We start from the raw sequence: 20418 nt of genomic DNA, 5'->3' as shown, positions 1-20418 counted from the left end.
TGACACTGCACACCTAAGACACATGGCACATGTTACAAGTCAAAGGTGTCATCACTGACACTGCACACCTGTGACACATGGCACAATGTTGCTAGTCAAAGGTGTCATCACTGACACTGTACACCTGTGACACATGGCACATGTTACAAGTCTAAAGTGTCATCACTGACACTACACACCTAAGACACATGGGACATGTTACAAGTCAAAAGTGTCATCACTGACACTGCACACCTGTGACACATGGCACATGTTACAAGTCAAACGTGTCATCACTGACACTGCACACCTGTGACACATGGTACATGTTAGAAGTCAAAGGTGTCATCACTGACACTGCACACCTAAGACACATGGCACATGTTGCAAGTCAAAGGTGTCATCACTGACACTGCACACCTAAGACACATGACACAGGTTAATGATAATAATAGAAAATTTTCTTCCTAAAATTACGTTTAAGTAACATACTTACCCACTAGTGCAGACTCCGGCAGGGGTCTGACATTCCTGTCCTGTGCAAACTACTATCCGCCTATGCGGAGAAAACGAAAGTAGCTACGGCCAATAACCTCCGGATACTTATACAGCATACTATCCAGAAATCTGCTTTACAACACACCTTTGTATACACGACACCTTTGTATACATGGCACATTGTATACATGACACATTGTATACACGACACATTTCATCAATGTTACAAACACAGGTCAGGGATTAAAGGTCCAACAACTGACGCTACACACCTGCTACACGTGGCAAAGGTTACAGGTTAAAGGTGTCATCATAACTGACACCACACATCTGTGACACAGGTTACAGGTTAAAAGTGTCATAACTTGTGTTACAAACCTGTGACACAGGTTACAGGTTAAAGGTGTCATCATAACTGACGCTACACACCTCTGACACAGGTGACAGGTTAAAGATGTCATCAGAACTGCCACTACACACCTCTGACAGGTTACAGGTTAAAGGTGTCATAACTTATGTTACAAACCTGTGACACTGGTTACAGATTAAAGGTGTCATAACTTATGTTACAAACCTGTGACACAGGTTACAGGTTAAAGGTGTCATCATAACTGATGCTACACACCTCTGACACAGATACAGGTTAATAAAGATGTCATCATAACTGACGCTACACACCTCTGACACAGGTTGCTGGTTAAAGGTGTCATCATAACTGAGGCTACACACCTCTGACACACATTACAGGTTAATAAAGGTGTCATCATAACTGACGCTACACACCTGTGACACAGGTTACAGGTTAAAGATGTCATCATAACTGACGCTACACACCTGTGACACAGGTTACAGGTTAAAGATGTCATCATAACTGACGCTACACACCTGTGACACAGGTTACAGGTTAAAGGTGTCATCATAACTGACGCTACACACCTCTGACACAGGTGACAGGTTAAAGATGTCATCACCTTTGACGCAGCCACAGGGGCAGTGAATAGATATTCATCTTGTCTACAGATCTGCACTGGATGGTTCAATGCAAATGTTTCTTCTTTTTTTTTCTTCTTTTTTTTTCATAGGGATACACACTTGTGACATATTGCAAATGTTTCTCTCTTTTGTTTGTTTGTTTAGAAACACAGTTGTGACAAACTGCAAACGTTCACACACACACACACACAGTACAGTGCAGTACAAGACAACAGAATGCAAAGCAACATAATACATTACACTGAAATACAACCCAACACAAACCAACACGCCACACCACCCAACGACATGACACAACACGTCACAACATAACACAACACTTCACGTCACGACACGTCACAACATGACACATCACATCACAAACGTCATGACACAACACATCACATCACGACACAAAACATCACAACACATAACATCACGACACAACACATCACAATATAACGTATCACGACACATCACGACATAACACATCAAGACAACATATCACAACAAAACACATCACTACGCAACACATCACAACACAACACATCAAGACAACACATCACGACACAACACATCACGACACAACACATCACGACACAACACATCACAACATAACACATCACGACACAACACATCACGACACAACACATCACATCACGACACAACACATCACAACATAACACGACACAACACATTGCAACACAACACAACACGACACAACACATCACGTCAAACCGCCAGTCACACCCACCTGCCCGTCCCAGTGACGGTGACAGTGACGGTGGTCATGGTCGTCCCACACCGTCATGTCGCCCAGGTGTCGCTGCCAGGTAGCGTCATCGTCACCCTCCTCCATCTGTACCAGCCGCAGCCTCTGAGTCGTCAGCGTGTCCTGCACAAACAACGACGTCGGTCTTCAGTGTGATATCAGAGACCTGTTCCTTATCCCTTTGAGCCCGGCGTTCCTGAGCAATTTTAACCCTTCTGCCTGAGCTCCTGAGCCAAAATTTGCAAATAATTGGTATTTAACTCTCTCCATACGAACGGCGAAAGAGACAACGTTAACAGCGTTTCACCCCAATTACCATCATCAAAATATTGCAAGTGGAAGGCTCTTATACTGAAGAGGTGAATGTTGACAAAGAATACCACAGTTCTGATGACGGAAGCTAAAGGTTGGGTCATTCAGACACCCACTGGACATCCGAGGGGTCTGTGTAGAGGAGAAGAGAGGACTGGCCGTACTGAGTGAGTTAATGTGTCACGCCAGATATAAAAAGAGTGCCCTGACCACCGCTTTACTGGTGGTAGAGAAAAATGACATAATGCCTAGCCACCGGTTGAGTGGTGCGTAAACACTTGTGTCGCGTTTTGCTATTGGTTGACTTATATTGAAATCGATCTTTTTTAACCAAAGCACATGCACAAAACACAGTGAAAAGGCGCGGCCATGTTGGTACTACGTTCGCTGACGTCAGAACATTACGGTTTTTTCTGACTGGCTTTTCAATATAAGTCAACCAACGGCAAAACACGACACAAGTGTTTATGCACCGCTCAACCGGTGGCTAGGCATTATGTCATTTTTCTCTACCACCGGTAAAGCAGTGGTCAGGGCTCAAAGGGTTAAACGCGAGCACGCTTGTGTGCTGGTGGTGAGAGAGAGAGAGAGTGGTGAGGGTGTGGAGTACGTGCACAAAGAAACGAATGCAAGGTGGGAAGTGGATTTCATCCTCACCTCGCGACGGGCGCAATAGCCAAGTGGTTAAAGCGTTGGACTGTCAATCTGGGGGTCCCGGGTTCGAATCATGGTGACAGCGCCTGGTGGGTGAAGGGTGGAGATTTTTATGATCTACCAGGTCAACATATGTGCAGACCTGCTAGTGCCTGAACCCCCTTCGTGTGTATATGCAAGCAGAAGATCAAATACACACGTTAAAGATCCCGTAATCCATGTCAGCGTTCGGTGGGTTATGGAAACAAGAACATACCCAGCATGCACACCCCCGAAAACGGAGTATGGCTGCCTACATGGCAGGGTAAAAACGGTCATACACGTAAAAGCCCACTCGTGTGCATACGAGTGAACGTGGGAGTTGCAGCCTACGAACGAAGAAGAAGAAGAAGAAGAAGAAGATCCTCACCTCGCGGCGAAGCTGCTCTGAAGCCAACTACCTTGCCTTGACTCGCGAGAACCAAGCCACTCTTGCAGCAAGGTGGTAAAAGGAAAAATACCTTTCTAGCGTGTCTCGTGTAAACCTTGCTTAGCTAGCATGTAAGAAACACGCCACAGTTCCCTGCTTTGAGGATCACACAGCACAATCAATGTTTGGTGTGTTGGCCTGGAGGTAATGCATCCACCTAGGAAGCGATGGCACTGGTTCCAATCCCACAGTCCCCAGTATTCTCTCTAGCACGTCCGCCTAGGAAGCCAGAGAATCTGAGCGTGCTGGTTTGAATCTTGGCTCAGCTGTCGACATTTTCTCCCCCTCCACTAGACCTTGAATGGTGGGCAGGACGCTACTCATTCGGATGAGAAGATAAACCGAGGTCCCGTGTGTGCACACACATGCATGCGCACACACACACACACTCTTCCTCCTCCTCCAGCTACAAACAAACAAACAAACAAGAGAGGCAAGGCCTTCAAGACTCACTTGTGATAAATTAAGTCCCCTAGCATTAATTACAGAGTAATTTCCCTGTTTTACTATCTGCACCAAAACGTTTACAAAATAAATAAAAATTCCATGCTTAGCAAAAGAAGTTCCTGTTTGAATAAAAAATGATAATAATGACTGCTCTTGTTGTTGTGTCAGAATAAGAGGTCAAAGTGCCAAGTTTAGAGAATACAAAAAATATAAATATAACAGTAAATGCAGTTTGCATATAATTAGGCTTCTTTTTTTAATTTTTTTGTGCCCATCCCAGAGGTGCAATATTGTTTTAAACAAGATGACTGGAAAGAACTGAATTTTTCCTATTTTTATGCCAAATTTGGTGTCAACTGACAAGGTATTTGCAGAGAAAATGTCAATGTTAAAGTTTACCACGGACACACAGACACACGGACACACACACACACAAACAGACAACCGAACACCGGGTTAAAACATAGACTCACTTTGTTTATACAAGTGAGTCAACAAACCAAAAAAAAACCAAGACAGGTCCTCACCCCCAGAAATCTGATCATGGCAGCGAGGTCCACGTCCCCCTTGCGTCTCTTGCTGCGAGGCTTTGGGGGCTGGATGGTGAAGGGGAGGGAGTGGAGGGAGGGGGGCGGCAGAGTGATGTGGCTTGTCCGGTAGTCGGCCAGCGTCAGCTTGATGTCACCCAGACACGCCGCCGTCAGGAGGGCCGCCGCGTACAGCTTGGGCTGATGGGCATGTACACGTGTCAATGAATGTATGTATGTATGTATGCATGCATTTACATACCCATGGATGTGCGCACATTAACACACACAAACACATGAATACACACACACACACACACACACACACATATATATATACAGATATAGATATATATACACAAAAATGCACACACACACATATGGAAGCGCATGCACCCACACACGTGAACACACGCATCTACACACACATCTACACACGCGTACACCCATACCCAAGCGCACACACACACACACATGCATGCACACACGCACACACACGCGCACACACACACACACACACACACAAACCACAAGACAAAAACAATAGTTTTAAAAACCGTTACGAACTGACATTTTAACAGAAATAATACCAATTAATCATTTTCATACAGCCCATGATGATGTGCAATGCAATGCAATGCACTGTGCACACTCCCCCAACACAATTCACACACCCCTCACACAATTCACACCCCTCACTCACCACACACAATTCACACACCCCTCACTCACCTCACACAATTCACACACCCCTCACACAATTCACACACCCCTCACTCACCTCACACAATTCACACACCCCTCACTCACCTCACACAATTCACACACCCCTCACACAATTCACACACCCCTCACTCACCACACACAATTCACACACCCCTCACTCACCACACACATTTCACACACCCCTCACTCACCACACACATTTCACACACCCCTCACTCACCACACACACTTCACACACCCCTCACTCACCTCACACAATTCACACACCCCTCACTCACCACACACATTTCACACACCCCTCACTCACCTCACACAATTCACACACCCCTCACACAATTCACACACCCCTCACTCACCACACACAATTCACACACCCCTCACTCACCTCACACAATTCACACACCCCTCACACAATTCACACACCCCTCACTCACCACACACAATTCACACAATTCACACACCCCTCACTCACCACACACAATTCACACACCCCTCACTCACCACACACATTTCACACACCCCTCACTCACCACACACAATTCACACACCCCTCACTCACCTCACACATTTCACACACCCCTCACTCACCTCACACAATTCACACACCCCTCACACAATTCACACACCCCTCACTCACCTCACACAATTCACACACCCCTCACACAATTCACACACCCCTCACTCACCACACACAATTCACACACCCCTCACACAATTCACACACCCCTCACTCACCACACACAATTCACACACCCCTCACTCACCTCACACAATTCACACACCCCTCACTCACCTCACACAATTCACACACCCCTCACACAATTCACACACCCCTCACTCACCACACACACAGTCATCATCAGCCACAGACACAGATCAGGTAAGTTTCTCAAGGAGGCGTCACTATGTTCAAACAAACCCATATACGCTACACCACATCTGCTAGGCAGATGCCTGACCAGCAGAGTAACCCAACACACTTAGTCAGGCCTTGAGGAAAAATACTCTACAATAAAACAAGATAAATAAATATTTTTCTAAACACTAATAATAATAAACAAAAAGAAACTGCCGTAAAGTTCAGTCTATAAGCCGCGACTTTTTACCCAAGCTTCAACCTCTGCGGCTTATACAATGATGCGGCTTATTTGAGGATTTTAACGATCTCGGGAGTGTCACGTTCTCGTCTATTCTTAGCTGCCCTTCAACTCACCAAAATCATGATTTCTGTCCATGAATTTTTGGATGAGCTTCAGGATAGTGTGCTAACTGTTCACGTTTTATAAATCAAATCCGCACACATTAAAGCCTTCAGATCAGCATTCAGTTCTACTCTGCTCAAGCGTACACCCTCATCATGCCGAAAACACGACGTTATGCCTATGATGCAGCCTTCAAATTGAAGGCGATCGACCTAGCAGACGACAGTGCAAGCGACGAACCAGCAACGACCTCCACCTTCATGTTCATGAAGTGAAAGCGAGGCTGAAGTCAGTGACAAGATGGCGGAGGAAGCTGTGCTGGTTCTCTTCAACTCGGACACTGAAGATGAAGATTTCAGTGGACTCAGTGAGCAGGATGACGTTGAATAAATGTGACTATCCCTAAATTATGGATCTTATTTTCGTTGTGTTTATTTATTATTTTTTTGTGGCACTAGCAGTATTTTCGCTTGCTTTTCTTTGTGTTGTTCCCGCTTGTGTTTATTTCACAACCTACAGTATTGACAGCTTTTCTGTAGTATCAGTGTTTGTTCCCGTACCGGAAATAAGTGCGGCTTATTATTTTTCCAAAATTTTGTGGGTGCGGCTTATATACCAGTGCGCTCAAAAGACCAAACTTTACGTTAACTACAATAAACAAAATAACTAACCCAGTCTAATATCATCATCTTAGATGAACAGACTCCCTGGGGAGAGCAGCCCGAACTTCACACAGAGAAATCTGTTGTGATAAAAAGAAATACAAATACAAACACAAAATGTTCACATCAACTTAGCATTTCAGCATTTTATGGGTTTTTTTTTTTTTGCATTCATACTGAGTGAAAGTGATTCTTGTGCATTTATTGCATGACACTCATCAAACATGAATATCTCCAAAGCATTCTGTATTCTGCATTGTGAAAGCGGACACGACTGACTTTCATGTATCACACAAAAACCGGGATCCGCTCTTCAAACTGACCTTGCCGGCCGCTAGGAGCAGAGGGCTGACAACTCCGTCCTCCAGCTGTGTGGTCAGCGCCCCCACCCTCTCCCCCATGGAGGCCGTGCGACACCAGTCCCACACCTTCAGGTGACTCAGGTAGTGATGGAGGAGCAGGCAGGTCGTCCATAGTCTGTCTTCATCCTCACCTGTCACAGTGTTGGTGTTATTGACATTATTATCAACATTATTATCTGACACAGGTGACTCAGGTAGTGACGAAGCAGCAGGCAGGTCGTCCATAGTCTGTCCTCGTCTGTCACAGTGTTGTTGTTATTGACGTTATTATCAACGTTATTATCTGACACAGGTGACTCAGGTAGTGACGAAGCAGCAGGCAGGTCGTCCATAGTCTGTCCTCGTCTGTCACAGTGTTGTTGTTATTGACGTTATTATCAACGTTATTATCTGACACAGGTGACTCAGGTAGTGACGAAGCAGCAGGCAGGTCGTCCATAGTCTGTCTTCATCCTCACCTGTCACAGTGTTGTTGTCACTGACGTTATTATCAACGTTATTATCTGACACAGGTGACTCAGGTAGTGACGAAGCAACGGGCAGGTCGTCCATAGTCTGTCCTCGTCTGTCACAGTGTTGTTGTTATTGACGTTATTATCAACGTTATTATCTGACACAGGTGACTCAGGTAGTGATGAAGCAGCAGGCAGGTCGTCCATAGTCTGACACAGGGTGTGTGTCTGTGTTAGTGGTGTTGGTTTTATTGACTCACTTGTGTAAACAAAGTGAGTCTATGTTTTAACCCAGTGTTCGGTTGTCTGTGTGTGTGTGTGTGTGTCCGTGGTAAACTTTAACATTGACATTTTCTCTGCAAATACTTTGTCAGTTGACACCAAATTAGGCAAAAAAATAGGAAAAATTCAGTTCTTTCCAGTCATCTTGTTTAAAACATTATTGCACCTCTGGGATGGGCACACACAAACAAAAAAAAATGAAGCCTAATTATATGCAAACTGCATTTACTGTTATATTTATATTTTTTGTATTCTCTAAACTTGGCACTTTGATCTGATATTCTGACCCAACATGAGCAGTCATTATTATCATTTTTTGTTCAAACAGGAACTTCTTTTGCTAAGCATGGAAGTTTTATTTATTTTTCAAACGTTTTGGTGCAGATTGTAAAACAGGGAAATTACTCTGTAATTAATGCTAGGGGACTTAATTCCCTTTAAACTGATCTTTCTCATCTTAAACTTTACATTTTGAAATTATACACAATACATAAAAAGCTTGGATTTTTTGTTCAGTGTATCACAAGTGAGTCTTGAAGGCCTTGCCTCTCTTGTTCACATTGTTATTGACATTATCAACTTATACATGATGCTAAGCTACTGACAATATCATCTGACACAGGGTGTGTGTCTGTATTAGTGGTGTTGGTGTTGTTGTTGACATTAATAACTGTGTCAGTATTATCATTTTTCTTATTACTCTTATCACTGTTATCGTTTTTAATATTCTTCCTATTATCATCAGTAAAAACAGCCTCTTGGTATCAGTATCTGAAACAGTTGTAAATCTGTTATTATTATTATCGTTGTTTTTGTTGTTATTATTAGTAGCAGCAGTAGTAGTAGTAGTAGTATCATTATGATAATTATCATTATAATCAAAATTATTATTAGTGTTGACATTATTATTATTGTTGTTGTTGAATTGAATACAACAAAACACAGCACAATATGAAACAAACAAACAAAAAGACAATACATAACAACAACACAACTACACAATCCAATTCAACCCAACCCAACACAGAATGGAACTCCAACCCACCAGCGTGGTCTTCCCCCTGCACACACTGGGCCCAGCGGACGACCTCGTTCTGCACCTTGCTCCACTGGTCGACAGCCGTGCCGTGGGCTAGGGAGGTCACTGCACCACACAACCTGTGAACAACACACACACATGAAAATACCGCCGTCATAAAGTGATTCACTTTCGCTTTTGCCCAAACTAATAACCACTTTGCCATCATACTTTGTACATTCATAGAACAGAGAAATAAAAACACCAATGTCACAAAGTGATTCACTTTCGCTTTTGCCCAAACTAATAACCACTTTGCCATCATACTTTGTACATTCATAGAACAGAGAAATAAAAACACCAATGTCATAAAGTGATTCACTTTCGCTTTTGCCCAAACTAATAACCACTTTGCCATCATACTTTGTACATTCATAGAACAGAGAAATAAAAACACCAATGTCACAAAGTGTTTCACATTCACTTTTACCCAAACTAATATCCACTTAAATAAATAAAAGAATAAAAAAAAAAGAACAGTGCTGCAAAGTCCCACAATTTTTTTAACAAAACTTAAAATCAATCATTTTCTATATGTAAAACACACACACACACTTTCACTTACTCACGAACGTACACAGTAATTACCCCCCCCCCCCCCCACCCCCATCCCTCCACCCACTCGATTTTTTTCCTACCCTTGTCTAATATCACTTACAGTTGAAAGACGTTACATACACACACACACAAACACACACTTTCACTTACTCGCAAGCGTACACAGTAATTACCCCACCCCTGCCCCCAACCCTCCACCCACTCGATTTTTTTCCTACCCTTGTCTAATATCACTTACAGTGAAAAGACGTTAAACTAAAGAACGAACGGACGAACGAACGAAGCCTCACGTACTGACGAAAGAATGCGGGCAGGGGGAGGGTGAGAACCAGTTGCCGTGGCGACTGCGACAAGAGCTGGAAGAGGACGTCATAGAGGCGTGGCAGTTGGTGCAGCCGACTGTAGGTGGACACCACTTGCGACAGCAGGCTGTCCACTGCTGTCCGGCACTCCCCCCCCACCTGTACACATTGCACCTGTACACATCACAGCTGTACACATCGCACCTGTACACATCACAGCTGTACACATCGCACCTGTACACATCACACCTGTACACATCACAGCTGTACACATCACACCTGTACACATCAGGCCTGTACACATTGCACCTGTACACATCACAGCTGTACACATCACACCTGTACACACCACACCTGTACACACTGCACCTGTACACATCGCACCTGTACACATCACACCTGTACACATCACACCTGTACACATCGCACCTGTACACATCACAGCTGTACACATCACACCTGTACACATCACACCTGTACACACCACACCTATACACATCACAGCTGTACACACTGCACCTGTACACATCACATCTTTACACAACACTCCTGTACACATCACACTTGTACACACTGCACCTGTACACATCACACATGTACATGTCACACCTGTACACATCACACCTGTACACACTGCACCTGTAAACATCACACTTGTACACACTGCACCTGTACACACTGCACCTGTACACATCACACCTGTACACATCGCACCTGTACACATCACACCTGTACACAACACACCTGTACACATCACATTTGTACACACTGCACCTGTACACACTGCACCTGTACACATCGCACCTGTACACATCACACCTGTACACACTTCACCTGTACACAACACACCTGTACACATCGCACATGTACACATCGCACATGTACATGTCACACCTGTACACATCACACCTGTACACAACACACCTGTACACATCACACATGTACACATCACACCTGTACACATCACACATGTACATGTCACACCTGTACACATCGCAACTGTACACAACACACCTGTACACATCACACCTGTACACAATACACCTGTACACATCACACATGTACACATCACACCTGTACACACTGCACCTGTACACACTGCACCTGTACACATCACACCTGTATACAACACACCTGTACACATCGCACCTGTACACATCACACCTGTACACACTGCACCTGTACACATCACACCTGTACACACTGCACCTGTACACATCACACCTGTACACAACACACCTGTACACAACACACCTGAGGGAGGGAGGGCCACAGACGGAGGGGGAGGGGGGGGGACATACCTGGGGGAGGGAGGGCCACAGAAGGAGAGGGGGAGGGGGACATACCTGGGGCAGGGCAGAGCAGCACTGTGACAGGAGGACAGGCAGACGGGGCTCCACAATCAGGTGATTCAGTGCCAGCAGTTCCTCACAGCAACGCCATTGCTCCTCACACCTGCAGCATGACGGTGATGATGGTGAGGAGGAGGAGGAGGGGGAGAAAGAGGAGGAGGATGGTGATGATGAGGTGGAGGAGGAGGAGGAGAAAGAGGAGGAGGAAGAGGAGGAGAACGGTGATGATGAGGAGGAGGAGGAGGAGAAGAAAGAGGAGGAGGATGGTGAAGATGAGGAGGAGGAGGAGAAGAAAGAGGAGGATGGTGAGGAGGAGGAGGAGGAGAAGAAAGAGGAGGAGGATGGTGAAGATGAGGAGGAGGAGGAGAAGAAAGAGGAGGATGGTGAGGAGGAGGAGGAGGAGGAGAAAGAGGAGGAGGAGGAGGATGGTGATGAGGTGGAGGAAGAGGAGGAGGAGGAGAAAGAGGAGGAGGATGGTGATGATGAGATGGAGGAGAAAGAGGAGGAGGAGGAGAAAGAGGAGGAGGAGGAGAAAGAGGAGGAGGAGTAGGATGGTGATGATGAGGAGGAGAAGGAGGAGGAGGAAAAGGAGGATGGTGATGATGATGATGGTGAGGAGGAGGAGAAGGAGGAGGAGGAGGGTGGTGATGATTATGAGGAGGAGGAGAAGGAGGAGGAGGATTACAATAATGATGGTAACAACACAGCAACAATAGCAGTCATCATGATGATCATACCAATCACAATAACAATGATACTGACAACAAAAGCAAATATAACATTAATAAAATCAATATAATTGATGATGATGATGATGATGATGATGATGATGCTAACAACAATGATATCAAAACTGCAAACAACCACCACAACAAATATAACAATTACAAAGAACAGTAATAATAATGATGATGAAGATGATGATCACAAGATCACATATCAACGATAACGACACACAACAACACAATCAAACGTAACATACACTCAACACACACCAAACCATACAAACATGAAAACACCCCCCACCACTCCTCTGCCCTCACTCTCCTTAACTCCTTAACAGAATATATTAAAAACAAGAAAGGCAAGACCTTCAAGACTCACTTGTGGCAAATTAAGTCCCCTAGCATTAATTACAGAGTAATTTCCCTTTTTTTACTATCTGCACCAAAACGTTTGCAAAATAAATAAAACTTCCATGCTTAGCAAAAGAAGTTCCTGTTTGAACAAAAAAGGATAATAATGACTGCTCTTGTTGCTGGGTCAGAATATCAGATCAAAATGCCAAGTTTAGAGAATACAAAAAATATAAATATAACAGTAAATGCTGTTTGAATTAGGCTTCATTTTTTATTTTTTGTGACCATCCCAGAGGTGCAATATTGTTTTAAACAAGATGACTGGAAAGAACTGAATTTTTCCTATTTTTATGGCTAATTTGGTGTCAACTGACAAAGTATTTGCAGAGAAATGTCAATGTTAAAGTTTACCACGGACACACACACACAGACACACACACATACACACAGACAACCGAACACCGGGTTAAAACACAGACTCACTTTGTTTACACAAGTGAGTCAATAAAAGCAGTATCAGCTCATTTAAGTCAGGTTACAAAACTTCCCTTTTAAAGAATCTAACTTCACAGGTAACACATCACAATATCTGATTTATTCTCTTTAAGTCAATAACTGTGACTGTTTTTTTCTGATAATGTTTGGTTGTCTCACTGATGTCCTAGTTTGTCTGTACGTGATTAGTATATGATGCCTGACTTTTTTTTTCCATCTCCCACAAGTGCATGAGTGTGTATGTAATGTTGTTGGTTGTCGATGGATTATTTCTCCCCTCCCTCCCATCACCCCACCTTCCTTCTTTTTTTCTATAGTTTTTTTTTTTTTTTATCTAATACTTTCATTTAAAAAAAAATTTTTTTCTTATCCTTGATATTTGCAGGTTTTTGTTTGTTTGTTTGTTTGGGTTTTTTTTTTATGTCCAGGGCTGGGTGAAAAAAAAAAAAGCATGTGTACTACTTGCTTATCTCATTACTCTGGTGAAATATAACCCCCCCCCCACCCCCCACCCCCCACCTCTCCCACATCCCCTCTTCAGCACCCCTTAACCACTGCCCATTCCCCACCCCCACCCCCTATCCACCCCAAAAACCGGGTGCAATAGCCGAATAGTTAAAGCGCTGGACTTTCAATCTAAGGGTCCTGGGTTCGAATCTCGGTGCACCTGGTGGGTAAAGGGTGGAGATTTTTCCGATCTCCCAGGTCAACATATGTGCAGACCTGCTAGTGTCTGAACCCCCTTCGTGTGTATGCGCACGCAGAAGATCAAATACGCACGTTAAAAATCCTGTAATCCATGTCAGCGTTCGGTGGGTTATGGAAACAAGAATATACCAAGCACCCCCGAAAACGGAGTATGGCTGCCTACATGGCGGGGTAAATAAATTAAAAAAATGGTCATACATGTAAAATGTTACATGTCTGTCTGAGTGTCTATGTGTGTGCGTCTGAAATCTGATTGAATGACACAGGAAATGAATGATGAGCGCCCAGTGGCAGCCGTCAGTCGGCTCTACCCAGGTAGGCAGCCTGTGGTGCAAATGTCCCCGTGTATGTAAAGCGCTTAGAGCTTGGTCTCTGACCGAGGATAGGTGCTATATAAGTACCCACATCAATCAAAAAACTTACACAGGGGCAGACAGCAGGACGTCCAGAAGTCGAGCGAAGAAGCGGAGTTGTCCGCCCCCCTCCGCCCTGTCGGTGGCCACATTGTACACCCCCCTCTCTCGCACCACCGTCAGCAGACGACGCACCACCCCCATGCTGCTCTCGTCCAGGGCGACCTGTGTTGTCTCTGTGTCGGAGGGCGTGACCCCCAGGTGAAAGGTCAGGTGCGTCAGCAGCTGGAAGCTCATCAGGTTCTTCTGCCTGTACACAGCAAGCAACAGTGTTTGTTTGTTCAGGTGAGAGGGGAATATATATACATATATATATGAACATATGTGGAGTGATGGCCTAGAGGGCGCAATAGCCGAGTGGTTAAAGCGTTGGACTGTCAATCTGAGGGTCCCGGGTTTGAATCTCGGTAACGGCACCTGGTGGGTAAAGGGTGGACATTTTTTTCGATCTCCCAGGTCAACATATGTGCAGACCTGCTAGTGCCTGACCCCCCTTCGTGTGTATACGCAAGCAGAAGATCAAATACGCACGTTAAAGATCCTGTAATCCATGTCAGCGTTCGGTGGGTTATGGAAATAAGAACATACCCAGCATGCACACTCCCCAAAACGGAGTATGGCTGCCAAATGGCGGAGTAAAAACGGTCATACACGTAAAAGCCCACTCGTGTACATACGAGCAAACGTGGGAGTTGCAGCCCACGAAAGCAGAAGAAGAAGAAGAAGTATGTTCAGGTGAGAGGGGAATATACATACATATATGAACATATGTGGAGTGATGGCCTAGAGGTAACACATCCGCCTAGAAAGCGAGAGAATCTGAGCACGCTGGTTCGAATCTCGGCTCAGCCGCCAACATTTTCTCCCCCTCCACTAGACCTTGAGTGGTGGTCTGGACGCTAGTCATTCGGATGAGACAATAAACCGAGGTCCCTTGTGCAGCATGCACTTAGCGCACGTATAAGAACCCTGGCAACAAAAGGGTTATTCCCGACAAAATTCTGTAGAAAAATCCACTTTGGTAGGAAAATCAAATAAAACTGCATGCAGAAAAAAAAAAAGGTGGCGCTCTCAGTGTAATGACACGCTCTCCCTGGGGAGAGCAGCCTGAATTTCACACAGAGAAATCTGTTGTGACAAAAAAATATACATTAATCAACACAGGCGCCATCCATCACAGTAAATCCCACAGGTGTAAACCACAGCAAAACAAAGCACATCACATTCACCATTGTCAGAAAATAAACACCAGGGAACCAGCTAACACGAACAACACACCCAAACCATCACAGATGCATACAATTCAACACAAAGAGCACATCCAGCAACAAAAAAACCACAGCAAGCATTTGCAGATGGAAAAATTTCAGTGTGAGAAGTACAGTTTGAAAAGATACATTTTCAGTGCTCTCTTGAATGCGGGTGTTGGGGTGTAACGGAGGTGTGTATTTGTATTTGTATTTCTTTTCATCACAACAGATTTCTCTGTGTGAAATTCGGGCTGCTCTCCCCAGGGAGAGCGCGTCGCTAAACTACAGCGCCACCCATTTTTTTTTGTATTTTTTCCTGTGTGTAGTTTTATTTGTTTTTCCTATCGAAGTGGATTTTTCTACAGAATTTTGCCAGGAACAACCCTTTTGTTGCCGTGGGTTCTTTTATGTGCGCTAAATGCATGCTGCACATGGGACCTCGGTTTATCATCATCCGAATGACTAGCGTCCAGACCGCCACTCAAGGTCTAGTGGAGGGGGAGAAAATATCGGCGGCTGAACCGTGATTCGAACCAGCGCACTAAGATTCTCTCGCTTCCAAGGCGGACGCGTTACTTCTAGGCCATCACTCCAATGGGAGTGTGAGGGCAGTGAGTTCCATTGTTTCAGTGCAACAAAAGAAAAGGAACGTTCACCATAAGTTTACAAACAAGAGAGGCAAGGCCTTCAAGACTCACTTGTGATATGTACTGAGTATAATTTCAAAATGTAATGTTTAAGATGAGAAAGATTAGTTTAAAGCAAATTAAGTCCCCCAGCATTAATTACAGAGTAATTTCCCTTTTTTACTCTCTGCACCAAAACGTTTGCAAAATAAATAAAACTTCCATGCTTAGCAAAAGAAGTTCCTGTTTGAACAAAAAAGGATAATAATGACTGCTCTTGTTGTTGGGTCAGAATATCAGATCAAAGTGCCAAGTTTAGAGAATACAAAAAATATAAATATAACAGTAAATGCAGTTTGCATATAATTAGGCTTCATTTTTTTATATTTTTTTGTGCCCATCTCAGAGGCGCAATATTGTTTTAAACAAGATGACTGGAAAGAACTAAATTTTTCCTATTTTTATGCCTAATTTGGTGTCAACTGACAAAGTATTTGCAGAGGAAATGTCAATGTTAAAGTTTACCACGGACACACAGACACACGGACACACACATACAGACAACCGAACACCAGGTTAAAACACAGACTCACTTTGTTTACACAAGTGAGTCAATAATTACTATCCTTCCCCTACTCCTCCAAGATGGCTTTTATGCATAGATACATATACAGGCACTTAAGGCCTGGCTAAGCACACTGGGTTATACTGCTGGCCAGGCATCTGCCTAGCATTTGGGGTGTACCCAAACCCAAGTGCATGTCTTAATACCAAAACAAAGTCAAATAAGGTGTACCTTAATCCAACTGCATGTCTTAATACCAAAACAAAGTCAAATAAGGTGTATCTTAACCCATGTGTGTGTCTTAATACCAAAACAACAAAGACAAATAAAAGAGAAAAAAAAAAAAGTCACCAAATGCCGATACAGAAATCCATATAATACAGTTACACTCCCACACAGGTGAGAGGCTTTCATACCGCCAGGTGTTCACAGCGTGCCGGAAAAACAAGGGCAGGAAATGCAGGACTGCCTCTCTGTGTGCTGGCTCTTCCTTGGTTGTCTTTTCCTTGGCCGTCTTCACGTCCTGACAAACATGACACAGGACATTACTACAATGGAACATGTCGAGTCTTCCTGTCCACGTCCTGACAAACATGACACAAGACATTACTACAAAGAACACACCAACTCTTCCTTGACTGTCTTCACGTCCTGACAAACATGACACATGACATTACTACAATGGAACATGTCGAGTCTTCCTGTCCACGTCCTGACAAACATGACACAAGACATTACTACAAAGAACACACCAACTCTTCCTTGACTGTCTCCACGTCCTGACAAACATGACACAAGACATTACAACAAACAACACACCAACTCTTCCTTGACTGTCTCCACGTCCTGACAAACATGACACAAGACATTACTACAAAGAACACACCAACTCTTCCTTGACTGTCTTCACGTCCTGACAAACATGACACAAGACATTACAACAAACAACACACCAACTCTTCCTTGACTGTCTCTAAGTCCTGATAAACATGACACAAGACATTACTACAAAGAACACACCAACTCTTCCTTGACTGTCTTCACGTCCTGACAAACATGACACATGACATTACTACAATGGACACACCAACTCTTCCTTGACTGTCTTCACGTCCTGACAAACATGACAGAGGACATTACTACAAACAACACACCAACTCTTCCTTGACTGTCTTCACGTCCTGACAAACATGACACAGGACATTACTACAATGAACACACCAACTCTTCCTTGACTGTCTTCACGTCCTGACAAACATGACAGAGGACATTACTACAAACAACACACCAACTCTTCCTTGACTGTCTTCACGTCCTGACAAACATGACACAGGACATTACTACAATGAACACACCAACTCTTCCTTGACCGTCTTCACGTCCTGACAAACATGACACAGGACATTACTACAATGAACACACCAACTCTTCCTTGGCTGTCTTCACGTCCTGACAAACATGACACAGGACATTACTACAAAGAACACACCAACTCTTCCTTGGCTGTCTCCACATCTTGACAAACATGACACAGGACATTACTACAATGAACACACCAACTCTTCCTTGGTTGTCTTCACGTCCTGACAAACATGACACAAGACATTACTACAAACAACACACCGCCTCTTCCTTGACTGTCTTCATGGCCTGACAAACATGACACAAGACATTACTACAATGAACACACCAACTCTTCCTTGGCTGTCTTCACGTCCTGACAAACATGACACAGAACATTACTACAATGAACACACCAACTCTTCCTTGGCTGTCTCCACGTCCTGACAAACATGACACAGAACATTACTACAATGAACACACCAACTCTTCCTTGGCTGTCTTCACATCCTGACAAACATGACACAGAACATTACTACAATGAACACACCAACTCTTCCTTGGCTGTCTTCACGTCCTGACAAACATGACACAGAACATTACTACAATGAACACACCGCCTCTTCCTTGGCTGTCTCCATGTCCTGACAAACATGACACAAGACATTACTACAAACAACACACCAACTCTTCCTTGACTGTCTTCACGTCCTGACAAACATGACACAAGACATTACTACAATGAACACACCAACTCTTCCTTGGTTGTCTCCACGTCCTAACAAACATGACACAAGACATTACTACAATGAACACACCAACTCTTCCTTGACTGTCTTCACGTCCTGACAAACATGACACAGGACATTACTACAAAAGAACATGCTGACTCTTCCTGTCCACGTCCTCACAAACATGGCACAAGACATTACTACAATGGAACATGATGACTCTTCCTGTCCACGTCCTTACAAACATGACACAAGACATTACTACAAAGGAACATGATGACTCTTCCTGTCAGCGTCCTTACAAACATGACACAAGACATTACTACAATGGAACATGATGACTCTTCCTGTCCACGTCCTCACAAACATGACACAAGACATTACTACAATGGAACATGATGACTCTTCCTGTCCATGTCCTTATAAACATGACACAAGACATTACTACAAACAACACACCAACTCTTCCTTGACTGTCTTCACGTCCTGACAAACATGACACAGGACATTACTACAATGGAACATGTCGAGTCTTCCTGTCCACGTCCTGACAAACATGACACATGACATTACTACAATGAACACACCGCCTCTTCCTTGACTGTATCCATGTCCTGACAAACATGACACAAGACATTACTACAATGAACACACCAACTCTTCCTTGACTGTCTTCACGTCCTGACAGACATGACACAAGACATTACTACAATGGAACATGTCGAGTCTTCCTGTCCACGTCCTGACAAACATGACACAAGACATTACTACAATGAACACACCGCCTCTTCCTTGACTGTCTCCACATCCTGACAAACATGACAGAAGACATTACTACAATGAACACACCAACTCTTCCTTGGTTGTCTTCACGTCCTGACAAACATGACACAGGACATTACTACAATAGACACACCAACTCTTCCTTGACTGTCTCCATGTCCTGACAAACATGACAGAAGACATTACTACAATGAACACACCAACTCTTCCTTGGTTGTCTTCACGTCCTGACAAACATGACACATGACATTACTACAAACAACACACCAACTCTTCCTTGGTTGTCTTTTCCTTGACCGTCTTCACGTCCTGAAAAACATGACACATGACATTACTACAATGAACACACCAACTCTTCCTTGACTGTCTTCACGTCCTGACAAACATGACACAAGACATTACTACAATGAACACACCACCTCTTCCTTGGCTGTCTCCACGTCCTGACAAACATGACACAAGACATTACTACAATGAACACACCAACTCTTCCTTGACTGTCTTCACGTCCTGACAAACATGACACAAGACATTACTACAATGAACACACCAACTCTTCCTTGGCTGTCTTCACGTCCTGACAAACATGACACAGGACATTACTACAAACAACACACCAACTCTTCCTTGGCTGTCTTCATGTCCTGACAAACATGACACATGACATTACTACAAACAACACACCAACTCTTCCTTGACTGTCTCCACGTCCTGACAAACATGACACAAGACATTACTACAAACAACACACCAACTCTTCCTTGGTTGTCTTCATGTCCTGACAAACATGACACATGACATTACTACAATGAACACACCAA

General features: G+C 44.0%; 1 protein-coding gene across 1 annotated transcript in view; it reads right to left on the bottom strand.

The window, feature by feature from the left end:
* The window catches only part of LOC143277594 (uncharacterized), a 67293-nt gene that overhangs the window by 34045 nt on the left and 12830 nt on the right, over positions 1 to 20418 (bottom strand). The window contains exons 8-15 of the mRNA XM_076582470.1: positions 17159 to 17265; positions 14312 to 14551; positions 11601 to 11709; positions 10247 to 10413; positions 9362 to 9474; positions 7544 to 7713; positions 4631 to 4831; positions 2204 to 2344 (exon numbers count right to left, since the gene is read on the bottom strand). Coding sequence (XP_076438585.1) covers positions 2204 to 2344; positions 4631 to 4831; positions 7544 to 7713; positions 9362 to 9474; positions 10247 to 10413; positions 11601 to 11709; positions 14312 to 14551; positions 17159 to 17265 — 1248 coding nt within the window. The remainder of the gene's footprint in view (positions 1 to 2203; positions 2345 to 4630; positions 4832 to 7543; positions 7714 to 9361; positions 9475 to 10246; positions 10414 to 11600; positions 11710 to 14311; positions 14552 to 17158; positions 17266 to 20418) is intronic.

The sequence above is a fragment of the Babylonia areolata genome, chromosome 34 (genome assembly GCF_041734735.1).
Source record: "Babylonia areolata isolate BAREFJ2019XMU chromosome 34, ASM4173473v1, whole genome shotgun sequence".
NCBI classification, from domain to species: Eukaryota; Metazoa; Mollusca; class Gastropoda; order Neogastropoda; family Buccinidae; genus Babylonia; species Babylonia areolata.
The sequence above is the reverse complement of the archived record's forward strand: the minus strand, read 5'-3'. Positions and strand labels throughout refer to the sequence as shown.